General features: G+C 35.5%; 1 protein-coding gene across 2 annotated transcripts in view; it reads left to right on the top strand.

The window, feature by feature from the left end:
- Positions 1-15708, top strand: part of LOC139140770 (plexin domain-containing protein 2-like) — a 28279-nt gene that overhangs the window by 6841 nt on the left and 5730 nt on the right. For both annotated transcript variants that reach the window (XM_070710178.1, XM_070710177.1), the window contains exons 4-9: positions 7824-7893; positions 9438-9560; positions 10323-10376; positions 11748-11812; positions 12118-12211; positions 12456-12551. In XM_070710178.1, coding sequence (XP_070566279.1) covers positions 7824-7893; positions 9438-9560; positions 10323-10376; positions 11748-11812; positions 12118-12211; positions 12456-12551 — 502 coding nt within the window. The remainder of the gene's footprint in view (positions 1-7823; positions 7894-9437; positions 9561-10322; positions 10377-11747; positions 11813-12117; positions 12212-12455; positions 12552-15708) is intronic.

Here is a 15708-nt window from a genome sequence, read left to right as displayed (position 1 = left end):
TCTCAAAGTTAACAATGCAGTTTGATTCTAAGAAAATGGATTAATTAATTATCATTTCATGCACATCTTATGGTTTTATGACAAATATTATTATAATAATATAGTTTTCTGGAACAGTTCTGTGTCAATCAGGGTAACACACAGTGTACAGTATGTACCTCGGGCTATTTTTTTCAATCTCAAGCATGCAGTTTTTTACCATTCCTAAGGATCTACAATTCTGCAATTCTGAGTAGCGCGTGAAAAGTAATAATTTGACTTTAATATTTCAGCAAGTGTCATAAATGATTCAATTCTGTACATTGTATTGCCTGGAGGACATCACAACATTTATTCTTACAAGTAGCAATATTACTGTGGGTGTGGCCCTGACAGACGCTACAGAGACATCGGTAAAATAAATAGGTACACTTTTTTACACATTGGCATCCAATGGATGAAAAAAATATTGACAGTGCAATACAAAAGCAGAAACAAATTATTATAAATGCAGCAAAGTGAAATTGAATTTTCCAAAGTGGCTTATCCCTCGTTTAGAATGTCTTGACCTCATCGCAAAGTTGTTAGTACTTAAATGTGACTGGTCAGTAGTGCAAGCAGGCAGTGGTTAGCTACTTCAGCTCCCTTTTTTCTTTTCAATTCAGAGAAAGGGTTACAAAGGTTGGGTGAGAATGCATGACTTCCTTGGTTGTTTGACCTTTGCAACAGAACAGTGCACAGAATGAATTGGATAAAGAGGAGAGGAGAATGTTGAACGGTTTCACAAACAAAATTGAAATGCACCTAGAAAAATGGGCAAGACTGACACACTCTGGGCCCATACAGAACCATTTTTCAAATCACGATAATCTTGGGCATTGTGTATTTACTTACAGAGGAAAGACTACCTGAGAAAACCCAACTGTTTTCTCAAGGAACGGTAGGCTGGGCATTATTCAGGTACTCTAAAAAGTAGTGGAGCTTCCGATAAAAATACTGTATTTTTGTTTTCCGATGAAGGTAGTGTGTCCAAACATTTTTGGTCTGACTCAAACCAAGAGGCTGCATAATGCAGTTACATGTATTGATAAGCTTTGCATTCAGAAGTCATGACCTCATGAATATTCATGATACAAAAAACCCCCAAATCAAAGAAAATTGCTAAAAGGAATACAATTAACGCTGCATGCACTGCTACGTCAAGAATTCTCCAGAAAAATTTCTGCACCTCAGAGTCCTTGAACTCTTCCATGTAACTTGTTTACAAAACATATTCATATATTCAGTGCCTTCATAACAGACCAGGTTCAAAATCAGTGGAAAATCTTCCCTTCTGTGATGTATTTGATAGAATTGTCAAATATGGACAAATTTTTCTTCCAGGACTTTTGCAAGATGAAATTTTAATATTTATTGATGTTATCATCAGGTTTCTTGTTGAGGAAGGTGCCGTGTACGGTACTTGGTAATTCTCTTTTATACTCTTCATATGTGGCATGAAGACTTTTCTGATGACATGAAGTCGGTCCATCTGGATTCCATAGAGAAGAATTCTGTAGTCTCCTATAATGTCTGACACAGTCTTTGTAGAAATCACCTGATCAAGTTTCCTTGAATTATTACAGACATTCTGTCGGTCTCCACTGGTAATAGGATGGATTAAAGTTGTCTGTTATATCATACCTACTGGCAGTAAGGTGTTTTTTTCCTCTTCCATTACTAGTATTGATGACATCCATGGTGAATATGGCGTTTTGCAACCACCAGAATTTCACAAAAAAGTTAAAATAATCGAGAATGTGTCCAAAAATCTCAACATTCAAGCAAAGAATAAAAATATGAAGTCATGAGTTTTACATATTTAAATGAAGGTCACAGACATACTATGAATGTTATTGCTTGAATCATCAGCATTGTTATAAGCTTTGTTTCATCCCTTAATGTACATGATAGATTTCCCAAAGATTACAGTGGTATGAAGATAAAAGCATTGTAAAACCTACACATGGACTGTTAGTCAATGACAAAGCCCTAAAGTGTGGCAACTGATCATATATAAGCATAACAAACAACAGCAATTATTTTTACAGTGAGATCAGCAATGCATATAATATCGTCAATTTGGCTAATTGTGTAGATTTGAGACGGGTGTTAACACCTGGGTCAGGGTTTTATGATTGATTTTCAAAATGCCTGAAGCAGATTTCCCATTGATGTATTTCAACCTTGCATTTCAAAAGTCTACATCGGCGGTAAACCTCAATTTCAAGACCCAATCTTTTGAATCAAAGTACGGAAACTCAGTGGCAAGATTTTTATATAAAATTTTTATTTCTCAGTTTGTTAAAAAAATCACTCTACAATGATAGACACACACATGCACTGCATATGGCAATGTTGGAATAAATAAATAAATTAGTCTTCAAATCATGACAAAATACCATGTATGCCATGCATGTCTATTTATAATTTCATATGATGAAAGCACTCAAAATAGATTCGGCATTGTTATTCATGTTTAATCAAATTTACAATCAATTGTGGACAAATAAACTCTCATGTATGTCTCTGACAAGCATAACACCATTTACCGACTAAACCCAGCTGATCAACGACATACCTGCAAAGAAACATATTACGACATGTATGTGTTCATAATATTTTCAAAAATTTTTTTAATGTGCATGAATTTGAGTTTTGGGATGGCATCGACAAGCATTTTAACAGTAACGTCCTCATAATATATGAAATAAGACTTAAAGACAGTGAAGTATAGAAAAGCTGGGCTACAGGATTTAATGTTTTTGTTTCCAAGAAGAAATGAATAAATAAACTGTTTATTGAAATAGCAAATCAGCTGGGAGTGCTGGGCGCTAGATAGATTTTAATGCGATAGCATTGACGTATCATACTGGTGAGATTTGAAAAATGAGGAATCATTAGACAACATATTTAGAGATTGCAGTGAAATTTCAATGGATAGTTTGAGTTGCCATTAAATTAATTGGTATCTTCTGCCAATTGAAAAGTACTCCCAAGGAACAATTCAGCTATTTCCTGAGATAGAAAAGTAATTTCATACAATCTAGCCACATCTTATTTGCTACAAATAATTCACCATGGAGATTGACCTGGTCACGATGGGCCAATCTTTTTGCTTGCAGTTACATCAAGTAGAATACATCATAACGTATGGTGTATTGTCTGCAAACATTGATAATTTTGTGGAATCCTTGTGTTAAGCATCTGGAAAATGAAACTCAAGGCTCACAGTATCAAGTGATTGCCTCCACTATATGTACATCAATTGACATAATAAAACATGCCAATAATTATATTAAAACACCCACATAATTAAATTTTGAAGTTAACATCTAAAACAAAGAGGGTAATTAAAGCATAATGTCATTTTTGTTGGTTCATTCTAGCTGTGCCCACCGTCTGAAGCAGATCTGTTCTTTGTAATCGTATTTTGTGGTTGGGTTAAACCATTGTTCAGAGAGACAGGGGTGAAAGTGTAACCATATGCAGCTGTACAAGTGAGGGACAGTTCTCCAGATACCATTGAAATGTATGTCACGATCTTATCTTGCGCTCTATTTGCGATGCTTCCCGTTCTGGTTCTGCGAATGTAGTTTGACCTGTAAGGAAACACGGAGAGATTCCTTGAAAGAACCGATTTAGTGCATACTGCAAAGCTGTGTGTTTTCTGCTACGCTGACCTTGAAAATGTGTAGGCTTCAGGGTACAGAGTCTATTGACCGTACATGATTTGCACTAGAGATACATTGAGTATGTGGGGAAGATCGATGAAGCAATTTGATCACCAACTTTGAAATTACTTCCTTAGGATAGGAAAATGGTGAAGCCAAATAAGTACTGGTACCGGTAATTGCAGTTTTCAAATGCTTGGCTCAAATTTTGGTGTAACATGTTATCAAAAAAAGATACATTTAACACCTGTACATTTATTGTTGCATGTTGAATATGTATATCATAATTGATATAATTTAGATCCATGATTTTGTCATGGTCGTCTCACAATTAGATGTATCAGAAAACTGTTCCAGTGAAAAAATTTGTCAGAAATCTACAGAGCAGTATTACTGGAAATGGAAATGTGACATTATATTGCCTTCTCTTTGAATTATCCCAAATTGTGTAATATGATGATCATAAAAACTATACTTCCATGGCGATGGAAAGGAGATTTTATCATGTTTTTCCATCGTATTACTCTGCAGAGATGAATTTTTGGTACTGAGTCTGTTCTGTTGCGTCATGACAGCCCCATCTGGTTCACATGTGATACTGTGTCTGATGCAGATACATGTACAACTCAAGGGCCGGGTGAAAGTCCTGTACGTACCGTATACCCATCTCGTATATGATTAATTGATGCTGTCCTGTGTATTAATTCACTGACTTGGGACCATGTATATGCCGTGTAACATGTGAAGGCATTCAAATGCTTGTTCTTGTTATCCAAGAGAAATATCTCACTAAAATAGTGCTGTTTCTGTATACCAACCTTTACAAAACAAACACGGACCAAACAATAACTATTATGTAATTTTTATTTTATTTTTTTTTATCATCAGATAAATTTAGTAGGATTGTATTACCTTCATATATTTCTTGTTTCTTAGTTGAGGTGATTGATTGTGAGATCTATGTAATGTCAAGATATACAAATTATTTTTAGTCATGAAAAATGATTTCATGGAGGGATGCACTGATAAGCAGCGGATTGTGTTACAGAGAGTTTGATGTCTTATCTGCCCAAGCATGGCAGATGATTGAAACATGTGGTTTAAAATTACCATGAAATATTGATACAAGCTAACTCTAATACACGGATGATGCTGTCACATCACTGTTTCGCTCATATCATATGCCTGTGCCGTCTGTCCAGTGAATTGCAGTAATCTGACAGACCATTAAATATTTAGATGGGGATGGTAAGGATGTAGCAAAAATATTCCAAAATTTGACAATTTTTCTATTTTTGATTTTGCAATATTGCATGCATGCTATTGTTTTACAGAATTTTATTACCTTTTTCCTGTTGACTTTCATGTAAATACTAGGGACAGCTGCAAATTTTCTGATCACTTTTGATCTCCTGTTCCCCCTCCGTCCATTTTTGCCCACCCCTTCCTAGACATAATGGTCATGACAACCCTTTGATGACCACCATTGACAATGACTTTTAAGAAAGGGAAAGATTGAAACTGATCAACAGACAAGTCACCAGTAGCTCTCACTCTATTACACCTCTGAGTGTTTGATTTTATTTAACGGTTCCATAAATTATTTGCCGTGTGACATTAATGTCATACACAATGCACATAAGAATCATTTACATCACGGATATCAGTGGCACTTATAATACACCATTCGTTAGAGTTACTGCAATCATTTACCAAGAATGTGATATGAGTTTACATGTAGATAAAATTTTATTGCATGGCAATCTTAATTAAATTGTACGTTCCATCGCAGTATATACAAGTGTTTGTGAAAAAACTGATATCGTTTGTAATGGATGTGGGGTACAGAAAGTCAAATGTGAATGTCTTTATTGCAGTCATTGGCATTTAAATTTTAATGATAATGACATTGTTAGAGTTGCATCACACTGTATGGCACTGCACTGTACATGTATACAGGTTAGGTACATGTGCTGGTATGGTGAGTGGTCTGAGATAGCATATGCAAGTATGCATGGTTAAAACTTTGAAGTGATATGATTGTATCTAACCTACATTTTCTAAATGTAACCGTAGTTTCACCATTTGCCCATAAAATAGCGAATTCAGTCACAAAGTTCCACACTGACGTGTCTCCAATTTCACTTCACATTTAATGATCTCTCTTTAAAAAATCAGATAAAATAGTAACAGAAGAAAATTCACCAGAAGACAGATTTATTGCCCATTCAAAGCTTTCATTATCCCAACAACTAGTGGCATTGAAAGTATTGTTCTGTTTCAAGTTCTCTCGACAAAAGTTGATCATTATTACATTAAAGGTACACAGTCACCTGTAATCTAAATATGCCCATATATGGTCAAAGGGGCGTTCCTTGGTATTCAAAATGCTCATGTGAGGGCGCTGTTTTTAAAAAGCGGCCACCCGCTTAAAAACTGTGATTGGTTAGATTTTCTCTTTCCATGGTAAATTGGAACAGGTGACAGTATACCTTTAACGTGGATTTAATTACTCTACTATGGACATTGTAATCAGAATTTAATTTGTAGCCAAAACAGAAACTAACTCACTACTGCGCAGACTCACAGGTAACGCTTTCAATCGCAAGGGAAACCTTACCTGGGTTGCGTATGAAATAGGAGAGACACAGAGAAACTATTACAAATTATTGTATTTTTTAAAAATTCACTGACTTGAACCAAATCTAAGTTTGGCATTGCATTCAAGTGGAAATTTTATCGCCTGATGGTACTGGCCAAATTAACTAAGTTACCGTACTGAACATTGCAGCCTCGATAAGCACTCCGACTAATCCTTGTTATCACATCACTGAAAGGGCAACATCATAAAAGCAATTAAACGTTGAAAGGTTAATGCAGCCATACGGTTTCAATGTCAGTCTTTTGCCACAAAGAACGCTGAGAGAACATACCCGCAGGTATTGGTTCAGGAACCCTGGTAACATAGTTAGCAGTTTCCTAATATGGTGACTTATACACAAAGAGATCCCTAGTAGCATTTGCTGGTTTATTGCCTTGCAATAAAAACACTAGGGCTGATGTGCAGCGTCTCAGAAACTATTATCCAATTGGATGGCTGAATCTTACCATTATAATTAAATAATACAAATAGACTCCCTAAGTTGCTGTGAATAGTGATAATTGACCAATCAGAAATAACCTACCGAGCACGCTGCACATCAGCAGAAATACTATAGTGTAATATATTCAATAGAGAAACTAAAGTTTATTCTCTGATAGTCAGAGTAATTTGGTAGTGTTTTCTGGAGGTTTCTTTCACAAGGCGGGGAGTGTTGCTCTCTGCTTGAAAATCTGTGGGGGATTTAATTGGTTCTGATTGAGGGAGACTGTAATGAATTATGCAAATTTAAGTTATGCAAATTAAGATTATGTTAAAGGTATCAGCAAATTAAGGTTTAATACAGCATTGATCAAATATCAAATAAAAGACAGTCTTTCAGCTTATCTCATCCTTCTGCAGATAGTGGATAACATCATCTGTATGATGTTACATCATAGACAGTAATGAAGTGGAATGCTACTCTGTATAAATCATAATGTCAAATCTCATAGCAGAAGGGCAATATGTCGCCTGTTTGTGATAATTTGAAGGGGAATTTTGATTGGATAGGGGATTTACACAATCACACGTCCTGGAGAACAACTTATTCGGTAATGTCTGCAGTTTAGCCAGGAGTTAATGCCTAAACATATATGCTAGTAGTAGTATAACAACTTTAAAGATTTCTCAGAAGGCGGAGTGATATTGATTGGTAGGTGTGCAAATTGTCTATGTATGAGTATATCAGGTATATGTTGCAAAATGGACGTATCCCTTCACATCCTTGGAAAATAGTTCTGTGCTAATATTATTGGTACATTAAAGGCTGTTGAAATCTTGCTAGTATTGATCATGGAAGATAAAAGCAACCTTAGTGACATGATCAAATGATAATATTATTCTTCCATAATTCAACCAACTACTGTAGGTGTTATTTTCTGTCTTTGAATACTGGTATGCATCACCGTACATTGACACTGCGTAATTATTTTTCGATATTCTAGTAGTTATCCTGAGCATAAACTACATCCTTTTATTTTCCATTGCAGGCCACTGACCTGTCTTTCACATTTCCCTATTACGGGCACAATTTGTCATCTGTTGTTATGGCAACAGGTGGTAAGTACCAAGATACGGTATTTACATACACATACATGTTTTGATTAGCAATTCAAGTAGGTGTACTAATTTCACATTTCTTTTGTATGTTGTTGACATAAAAAAGAAAAAAACATATATGTACAAGTATAAGAATATACAGAGTCAGTAGGGTTAGCAATGTTTTCAATTTATTGGAGACTGTATAGTAGGAAAGAAGGATAAAAAATGAGATCTTACGATAGGGAAACTAATAAATGGAGTCTCTGAAAGGGTTTTGTGAGCACTTACTGTGTTCATACATGTAGAAATGTTATATGCAAATTGAGCTAAGAGAGGATTTCAGCAGCACAGTGATAATTAGCCACTTTACAACAGTTTGTCATGGATGAGCAGTCATGCAAAGGCTCTGAAGTACTTCCTTATTGCATTCGACCTTGCTGTCTGTGTTTATAGAACATTCCTACATACACATGATACACATGATGTGCTGCATAAATTAGCATAATATATAAGACTGTATTAGAGAAACGCATTTATAGTTGACATTTCTATGAATTTGTGGTATTTTATGTTTGCGTCTTAAAATATATTGAAAGAAAGGGGAAATAGCTTCAAATCCGTTTTTAGAAAGATACAAAATAATATATTTCTAGAGCAATGTATTTATCAGTTAATGTCTGTCAAAGTGCAACAAATGTATAACAGTATTATACAGTATAAGGTTAAACATTTGAAAATTAGCATATGGGATATTAGCATGATGTAAGCTAATCATTATTTTAGGAAGGTGTGTTATTTTTATCTTGAAATGAAAACTGAAAAGCTTGATAATATCACCTTCATACATCCTGGACAAGTTCCCTTTTTTCCAAGAGATAGCCAGATATTTTCAGCCACAAGCCTAGATCAGATGGCCTAACTTTCAATCAACATCTCCATTATCTTTACAGCGTCTCTGCTTTGTACCCCTTGAATATCCAATTTGCTCTAGCCCCCACAGATTTCAGTGGGATGATTGGAATCATGCCACAGATAAATGGGGTACAATCTGGGGTTATGGCAGACCACATAGCTTACAGAGTTGAGAATTAACACAATACTCAAATACCTGTACGCAAACCCTCATATTCTTAATTGAAAAGTTAAATTCTATCTTGCAACTAGCATGGTTACTAAGCCCGCAGGTCAAAGCTTGTGATCCCTACCCTGTTCCATTTTACACGAGTCAAATTAAACATAGCTTGTCATCGTAACCTGTGCACTACCGGTGAACCAAAGCTGATGAGATCACTATATTGTCTATGGGAAAGGTCGGATCACCATGTACCGTGGACCTGGTGAAATAAACTCCATGGATTATCTATCATATTGAGAGCTCATGCTGCAGAAACTGATCACCCATGTAATTTGGATCAAAGAAAACAACAATAACTTTCATTCGATGATACAACACATTCAGTTTATTGTTGAGTAACTTTTGAGGTGTAGTGAGTGTATAGCTCAATATCTTTCCCCCGATGTACTGAGTATTTTCAAGAAATTCTATTTTTCATTCTATGCAGGATTTCTGTACGTCGGATCATTTATGCATAAATGGTTGACAGTAACACAGTACATAGCTCCGTTGATGGGTAACTTTAACCCAAGTGCGAATGATACAGCGACAATCAGATTCCTTGATACAGGTATGTGCAGTCTGTTAACCATACAAAGGTAAACCGCTTCATCCCGCGTTGACAATCAAATGCATTGAGGTGGTCAGTAGCTTGAGCTTTTGTACTGACAAGCAATCTTATACTTCTCTGCCTGATAATTCCAAACTTTTGAACTGTGGTTACTTTCGATGAATATTGTTTATCCACATCTTGCTTTGCAATCACAATTATGTTATGAGGTGTTTTTGACGGAATATATAAAAACAACACTTTCAATGGTATACCCTTCCACATCATTTTACAACATTTTAAGGTTTTCCATGAATTCTGATACAGCATGTAAGCCATTTCAATTTTTTTGTTTAAGCTCTTGAGAAAAAAAGTTACCTTACAATTCAAAGTAATCACTCTCGACTGTACAGCAGAAATTTTACCAGGTTTCTGTTTTCCATTTACCTCTACCATATAAGTACAGAGCTAATTTTCCCTATAAACCTTTGCATGAGTTTGATTGGAACAGGATAATCATATCAGTGTAAACATTTCCAGTATCAATTGTACTGATATTCCTCATAAACAACAGTTGTTTTTCTTCAGATGAAATATCCGCATGATTAGACCAAACAATATGTTTCATTTTGCTTCTTGAGGACTGGCCATACGGTAGCAATTGAATAAGATCCAACTAATCATTTGGTAAGGTTTCATAGCCTTACTTTCATTACATGGGATTATTTGTAGGGTTTCAAATGATTGATCAATTTCACGAAATTTTTCACTTAACTATGACAGGGTCAAGTTTTACCTGTGAATGGAATCGTGTTCAACTTCACGATCAGGCAAATGGTAAGTCCCTCCCTCACCCACACAAAAAAATATCTCACAACTTTGGCTAAGTGCTAATGTGTCGTTGAGTAAATGTGATCTATAGTACTCAATATTGATTTCGGTTTTCTGCAGTTGTACATACTGTTACTTGAGTTCAGGGAATGCATTTCGTGACCTAAAAATGTCTTACGTGTTTACCTGTCTAATTCACACTTTGCAAGCCTTTTGTTATTTATTGAATTTAAATTTGTTGAGGAGTTTTGCTTTCTCTTTAATCTCACCAGGAATATGCTTCATTAAACATTTTGCCATATCTAGTGTGCTTGAATGTAAAATATTTTGATCATAGACATCAGCATGAGCGTATTCCTATCACAGAATATCATCCTAATGATATGATGATGTTTAAAGGCAGTTATTATATGGCGTTAATTTTATACCAGTAGATGTGTTTGATCCAAAACACAGTAATATTGAGAGTTTACAAAATGACCGTGGGAGTGATCTGTGTAATATGTGGTATATGTCATAGCCATCATAAATGAAAAACATTGTTTATTAAATGCTGATCTCTACATATTAAGTTAGACTGATCATCATATTGACATGTACGCTACACTGAATGCTCAAAAACAAGGTTATAATTTTCCGAGTGTTTTGTTTAAATCAGAAATTACTGACTGATATTGGAGATTTGGCAAAAAGCAAGGTTCCATTCGTTGATAATTTGTTACAGCATCTCGACTGTTCTTGTAAGGCTAGACTCATTGTCTCACATGGATTAATATTCCGTACATTTGTAATACTCTCAAAAGAGCATGTTATATGATTCATAACTGATATGACTCAAAAAAAGATTTCACTTCTTTCCGATGCCTTGTGAACACTGTCTCTTCACCTCCAAAGCAAATCAACTCTGATTTAACAGACTTTTGACTATATTTGCCTTGTACATCTGAGAAAGCGTTCAAGCAATTATTAAAACAGAATTTCATATTACATTAAGGTAGTATACCGGTATGTGCCTCAAACTTTAAAGATTTCAACTTTGTTTAAGGAAACTTTCAACCATTATCTTTTAAAATGGAAAAAAATTCTAATGAAGGGTTGTCTTGCAAATTTTGGTACTAATACCTTAAATTTACCAATGTTGGAAATTCAAAGTGGCCGTCAGCCCTGTGTTAACTTTAGGGGAAGAATTAAAATTTTAATTTCACAAAAATAAAATCTTCAAAAATGAACCCACACACAATAGGTAGATCATAATACATGATATGTAGCACTAAAAAATTGTTCAGTCCGAATAAGTGTCCCTGAGGCGCTTTTTCCTTAAAAGATAACAAAATAATCAATGAGACAATAACATTATTTTTTCGCTTTGTTATGAAGTGGGTACTTTCACCTTTCAAGTGACGCTGAAGAAAAATGGCACAATTGTACTGGCATATAGAGATGTAAGTCAAGCATTTTGTTTTGCTTTGTTGTTGCCAGTTTTTCCCCGAAAAAAAAACAAACCAAAGTTTGCAAATGTGTGTGAAAGAAATGTGTGACTTTACATAAAACCATTCTATATTATAAAACAGCTGTGCATTGATATTTGATGTATTGGTGCGAGTGTGATAACAAAATGACATTTTTCTTTTTATTCATTGAATTCTTTACTATCAAAAACTTGTTTTTAAATTCTTTCCTTTAAAAAAAATAATATTTTGAAATTTAGGCTATTGAATAACAAATGACCGATGTCTTCTGTTGCTAGATTCCTATTCCTGTGAGTCAAATCAAGGACAAATCACATCCCGTGAAAGTAGGTGTGGCAGACGCCTTCTACGTGGATGAACAGATCTATAAAAGTGAGTAGACTTGCCCCTTCAATCAACACTGTTTCACATTACGTTTCTCAGAAGTATAAATTTTACATCACAGAAACTCATAATATGTTGTTCTGCAACTCACGACTTTCTCGTTGTATTTTTATAGGGACTGTTAAAATTTGCATCGGGCTGTTAGTGTCCTGCATCATGCAATACTCTGTACCGTAAAAATAAAAGTTAATGCCCCTCACGGTACATTAATTTCCATCTTTTCTTCTTTCAGATTACTATCGGCGCACCATTTATGAGTATCACGACGTTGCTTTGAATAAGTCATTTGTTGCCTCCAGGACTGCGTTTATACTGGAACCACTGCCTAGTAAGTATACCCTGCAGAACTGTTTCAGAATGTCTTTCTCTGCATACAAAAAATGTGCAGACCATCTGTAACAGCTTCTCTGTTGCTGTAATACACTCAAACACACACACACACACACACACACACACAGATATAAACATAAAACATTAACTTTAGCAATTACTCTGCATAGTGAATTAGGGAAGATAAAACGCCACACACATGTACAAATATAAAACACAAATCATTCATTTCTTGTAGTAAGACTGTATACAAAAATAGGGCAAATACCAAAAAAAAAATGACCCACAGGTAAACAACTGTCTCATGCAACCATACATAAATATTATTATAAAGTGAAATGGCTCAAGTGCATTGAATTTGATGCTTCACAGAGGGAACATGTCAATGTTCATCATTTGTGATCGGAGATTCGAAATATCACGACATTGCAGGTTGCGCATGTAAATTTTGTACGGAAAGAATACTTTTTAACAATGCAAAAGCAGGATTTTCAGAGATAAATGCTTCTTTGTGAAACGTATGTGTATATGTACATCATTTCTATTGAAATTGGCAAAATCACTTTGATAATACTTGGTACTGCACTGCACTTGCTGACATGAGCTTTACCATGGCAACAACATCAGTGCTGTATATTGTACATGTGAGTTGTGTGTGAGTTGCAATTGTATGGATGCTGGATTACCACAAAGCAATCATCAAATGTGATGATCTGTGTGACAACAAACTCAATGTTCTTTTGAACTCAATTTCACTGAACCATACACTTTAAATCCCCAGGAAATCTATGTTATACTCTTACATTACTTGCTATCTGGACGAGAGAAAAACTCTCCTTTAAAACAGAATTGACATCAAAGCTATCCACCATTGGAATGTGACAAGAATAAATATTCTTTATGTGTATATTTCACAAGTAAATGAATTTAGTTGTCAAATGTTATTGAATTTGCAGAAAAAAAATTAAAATTAAAGGAAAAATGTACAAAAATATTTAAAGGGAAAGCACTGAACAAATCATGCTTCAGGATAGAAATACTTTTTTATTTCTTGTGGCAAAAGTTTGCCACCAGATATAAAATCAGGTGGCAATTATGACAAATCTGGTGGCAGTTTAACACATCATGTGATCGGTATAATACAGCATTTTGTCATTGCCACATACTCATTCTAATTTATAAATTCTTGAAAATATGGTGAGTACACGTCACAAAAAGTCAACCCATACTGCAGGCCTCAAAAAAAATGTTTCAAACTTACTAACCGTAGGACACGTGAATTTCATTTTTACTTGCCCGAGAGGAAAAATTACTTGCCGTAAATTTCTAATAACTGTACCAGTAATTTGTAACAGAGAGCAAGAGTTTGGCCATATGAAGTGAATTCAAAGAGGGAAAAAACAGATTCAAACATGAACTACATGTACATCTTGTTAAAATGCAGGACTATTACCAAATCTGAAATGTAGCTGAAGAAATGTGAGAATACTTTAGTCTTTTCTGTAGATTTGGCCATCTCGAAAACATCCTTGAATTTGGAATTTTTCCACAACCTAATCCAAATTAAAATCTTTGCATAAGAGTAATAAGCTTGTGTGATTTACAATGTGCATGGCTGGCTGCTGCTCTTTATTATCACGCTGAGATCACAGACAACTGCTCTGCTAGTAGTAGTGTTTATCTTCCAATGCATACGCACATGTACATCTGCAACCCTTTTAACTGTTTACATGTTTGCTCACTGAGCACAGCAGTCTTTCAAAGTTTTATTTTGATAAATGTATTCATCAAGAGAGCAGATTCAAGTTTCGTTTTCGTTACTCTTCAGTGCAGATTTGTTTTCTGTAAGTGAGAGCCGATCCCTAACAACCAAGGTCACGTAATTTGAAACTGTCTGCATCTCACGCACTACGTAGCTGCAATATGTGGCCTCCTTGGTCGACTGAGCCCGTTTCGACTAGTCGGCTACGATGTAAACTTGTATTTTTTCAACAGGGTGTTGATTTACGTTGAGCAGTAAGCATTGCCGAGATCCATGGCTTCGAATAAGTTTACATCCATTTACCAAGCACATGATGCAATTACACTATCGCGTGAAGCCGATCGCGATCGACTGTCATACGACTCATACACTTGCACTAAAGAGAATGGCAACCACTGTCAAGAGCATACCACTTTACGGCACACCCTTTATTGTACTTTATGATCAAGATCCCAACTGGGATACGATTTCAGTAAAGGCTTACTTTACTTTACTTTACTTACAAAACAGTGAGTTCACTCCATGTCGATGTCGTCGGAGAGAACATGTCGCAAAACTCTATTTTTACGACTTTTTTGTGTTTTACAACAGCAAGAACGATTTTGCGATATCGGGCCGATTTTCAAGGGTTTTCAGAAAAAATTTCTGAGAGTTGAAGGACTTACAATGATTGTAGGCGTGTACAGACCTAATGAAATACGTTTCAAGCTTGAATTGTCCAGAGCTAAGTTAATTCAACCGCTGGTGCACTTGCCCGTCGGACGGGAACTTCCGGGGAAGCATATTAATTTTACTTGCCCGAACGCAAAATTCACTAGCCACGGGCGTCGGGCGATAGGAATTTTTGAGCCCTGTACTGGCTAATGAATTGCAAGTATTTATTTATTTAATTCATGCAGGCTGCAGTTTGGCTTTGTTTTCAAAATGTCACAACATGCTCTTATCTTGTGCGGTATGACTGCATATGCGGCGATCACTGAGGGCAACAACATGTCAAGTGTACAAAAGCTGCTGTCATCGATATGGAGATTAGCCAATCACAAGTTTGGATTCACGCTATGTTTTCATTCATGCAAAAAGTCGCAATTAGTTTGTTTTAAGTTTTTTTTGCTAATGAGTTTTTCCGCCGTCAGACAACGCGTGTTCCTTCAGCGTTCCTTCATTCAAGCCGTAGGATCGATGACATGATGACCCAAAATTTAGTAGCAGAAAAATACCACCAGAAAAAAATTTTGGTGGCAGATTGACAGTTTTTGGTGGCAAATGCCACCATTGCCACCGATTATTTCGAACACTGTGCTTGTACATGAAGTATCGTGAAACAGGTATTTGCTATGAGGTTTGTTGTCATCATTTTATGCATATATGCGATATCAATACTGGTATATGTTAA

The sequence above is a fragment of the Ptychodera flava genome, chromosome 9 (genome assembly GCF_041260155.1).
Source record: "Ptychodera flava strain L36383 chromosome 9, AS_Pfla_20210202, whole genome shotgun sequence".
NCBI classification, from domain to species: domain Eukaryota; kingdom Metazoa; phylum Hemichordata; class Enteropneusta; family Ptychoderidae; genus Ptychodera; species Ptychodera flava.
Note: the sequence above shows the minus strand (reverse complement) of the source record. Positions and strands in the feature narration are given on the sequence as shown.